The following is a 3,176-nucleotide window of genomic DNA, read 5'->3' on the forward strand; positions in this document are numbered from 1 at the left end:
AATGATCACTCTCTCACTATATAAGCTTGTCTAATGGAAGGAGAGAAGCACATTGACATACTTTCTACACCCCAGGAAACAATTTTCTCATCGGCTTAAACAAGTTTAATAGCACAAGGTATGGAAATGTATTTGTATATATGTGCATCAGGTTGCATTTCTTACCAAAGATTGTTCCATATCTTAATTTAATTAAAAATAATAATTGAAGCAAAGAAGCATGCTTAAGAATCGTTTCATATTATGAAGAAATAAAATATAAAAATAAGCATAATTTATCATTTATAAATTCTTAAAATTATCATTCTATGGTATTGATAATTTATGTTATCTTTCAAACAGGAAATACAATGAATACTTCTGAAAGTACCTTTCGCCTAAGTATCACGCTTATGGAATCTTCTTTGCCAAATGGAGAGGATTCGACTAAATATATTACAACGTTTTCCATCATCAAAAACATTTCCAATTTTTCGAACTTTACAAAAATCCCCATTAAGGAATCTGTCAAAAGATCTTGTAACGATAGCTATTTGACACCTACCACCTACCTAGAGTTAGATGCTCTCAGTGATGATCGTGCCATGACTTACATGCCTGTCATATTCTTTCTGATAATAGTTATGCTGTTCGGAATTTTTGGAAACCTGCTTGTACTCTACATATATTGCTCCGACTCCAAACGAAAACCCGCCAACAATTTCATCATCACGATGGCGCTGTTTGACTTCTTGGCTTCCGGTATAGCCATTCCTCTCGATATCTACGACATGCGTTACCATTACACCTTCTACAATCGCATAGCATGTAAAGTTTTTCGATATTCTGAATCAGCATTTACCAACGCTTCGTCTTTTATTTTAATCCTTATCGCTATTGACAGATATCTTAAAATCTGCAAGCCTTTGATGTTCGAGACTCCTTTGAGGAGCAAGCTCATGTGTGTCGGGGCTACTTTGTTTGGTTTCTTCATTGCTATTCCGGCGTTTTGGTTGTTTGGAATAAATCGAAAGGTACTTTATTTTAGAAAGTACTGTGGATTCGACTGTACTGTTTCGGATAAATACAGAAATACAAGATTTAACAAGATATACTATACACTATTACTCGGCTTATTTTTCCTGACTGTGGTCATGCTTATCGGTTTCTATGTCCGTATCTGGATTGCAATCAAGACAAGAAGAAATAGCGTGATAGGTGATCATGCATCTATAAGTCATTCATCAGTTAAAAGCAATGATTCTAAAGAATCCGGTCAAAGCTTCATGAAAAGAAAGAGAAATCAATCTTGCACGAGCGACGACGATTCAGTGTTTGACAGCAAACAAGTTCTTAATCGTCAGCAGTCTTGCGCTTCGCGAAAATCTCGAGTCGCCAGGATGGGGTCTAGCGTCTCAACGATGATTGGAAACGTTCGTTGCTCGCGATCAACAAAAATCTTCATTGCAGTATCGGCAGCATATATTCTCTGCTTCCTACCCAGTATCACTGTTAACCTTCTTCAAGCTAGTGTCAAAAGCATTCAAATGACAAAATCAGTTACCATCAAGGTTACTATAAAGTTCCTCGCTCGGGTTCATTTTGTAAATCATGCCATAAACCCACTAATATATAGCTTTCTAAACGTAAATTTCCGTGTACAGTGCAAGAAAGTATTTAAACGCATGACTGCTGCCTGCACCGAGAAACTGTTTAAAAGATCGGCTTCAATTACTTCCCGGTCTTCAAGAAATGGATCAAGAAAGACTCCGAAGACTGAGAGTGACGTGAAAACGAATGAAGAAGAAATGGAACATTTGAATAAATCTCAAGTTGAAACAAAGAACCTATAAATCATAATGTATTTATTTTGTTTTGTTTTTTTATTGTTTGCATTTAACACTGTATTGATAAGAAAATAAAGTTTAATGAATTCTAAGACATGATGATGCTCTAAAAACACAGTGAGAAACACTTCTGGTACACTGCAAGTCAGTAAGCATTCAGCTCTGATTTGGTTTTGCTTCCTCAATGTTTGTCATTTACTTGCTATTTTCATGTAGTTGTAAGTAGGCAATGGAGAGCTAAGAGTCCATAGCTTGTTAACAATAATTAATCAGAAAATCACAGCTTAAATACTACTCATCTTAAAAAACGTTTGGTTTGAACTAACATATTTGTAGTAATCTTAAGCATTATAGACACGTTGTTCCTGTTCGGTGTTTACGCACAGTAAGATAGTCCAAAATAACATTTATTAACATACATCTAAATTATTTTTTTAAAAAAAAAGATCCCATTTACACCTTTGTACACTTACACCTTTGTATACGCTCTTTATATCATTTTCCTAAACTATTTACCTGTGTAAGAATAACTCGAAATATATAAAATTAAAATGTATGTTATATAGATAATGCTCATGATCGCTCGAGTAACTGTTTAACATGAAGTTGCGGTTTTTTTCATAATTTACAACGTGTTTTCATCTCCAAAAAGAACGGAGAGTTATAGCAAATTTCTGGGATGGTTTATTTTCATCAAATCGTTGAATTCAAGAAATGCAGTAGATTAGATGGATAAATCCGAAACATTTGGCAAATGTTACCATTTGCTCACACAACCAGAACGGACCACTTTGATTATTGCAGCTTCTTGTAAATTTTCCTACCATGCGTTCGGTTCTGCACAACTTTGTGCTGTTTCTAACGTTTAAATGAGTTTAACGTTATAAAGAGGGCAATTAGTTTGTTGTCATACAAAACAGAGTACGTACACTGATAGTATTGACGTTTACATCGTGTGCCAGCTAGCGTTAGTTATTCTTTGTACGTCATTTAGAGTCAATTCTATGGTCAATTGGTTTTGCGTCGGTGATCGTTTGTTTTGTGTCTGTTGATATTGTTTTAAGTTAGTCTGTTTTGTTTTTAAGTTAGTCTGTTTTGTACTTCAGTATGATTTTAAGATATGCTTAAACTTTAAACATTAGTTAGAAGTTGGTGGTCTGTATTTCTAGTTCATCAAAAACCCATTTTCTTCAATACTCAGTTTCGCCACAATGACGCATTGGGTAGGGCGTTTCGTTTTCGAGTTGCAGAGTGTGAAGTTGAGCATTATGTCATTGGTTCGATTCATGCTGAGGGACATGGAGATAGTTGTTGTATAGTAGCATTTCCCACGGAATGCTGCTATATAGA

The 3,176-nt window shown here is 35.0% G+C and overlaps 1 protein-coding gene across 1 annotated transcript; it reads left to right on the forward strand.

Annotated features, from left to right (window-relative positions):
* The first annotated feature begins 377 nt into the window (after positions 1-377).
* On the forward strand, positions 378-1,851 carry LOC133187808 (orexin/Hypocretin receptor type 1-like). Its single transcript, XM_061323209.1, has one exon. It carries the CDS (start codon positions 393-395, stop codon positions 1,830-1,832), a length of 1,440 nt encoding a protein of 479 aa, XP_061179193.1. The 5' UTR covers positions 378-392; the 3' UTR covers positions 1,833-1,851.
* The last annotated feature ends 1,325 nt before the right edge of the window (positions 1,852-3,176 follow it).

The sequence above is a fragment of the Saccostrea echinata genome, unplaced genomic scaffold, assembly GCF_033153115.1.
Source record: "Saccostrea echinata isolate AGI-Se365-2 ecotype Australia unplaced genomic scaffold, CSIRO_AGI_Sech_v1 ptg000015l, whole genome shotgun sequence".
Taxonomy (NCBI): Eukaryota; Metazoa; Mollusca; class Bivalvia; order Ostreida; family Ostreidae; genus Saccostrea; species Saccostrea echinata.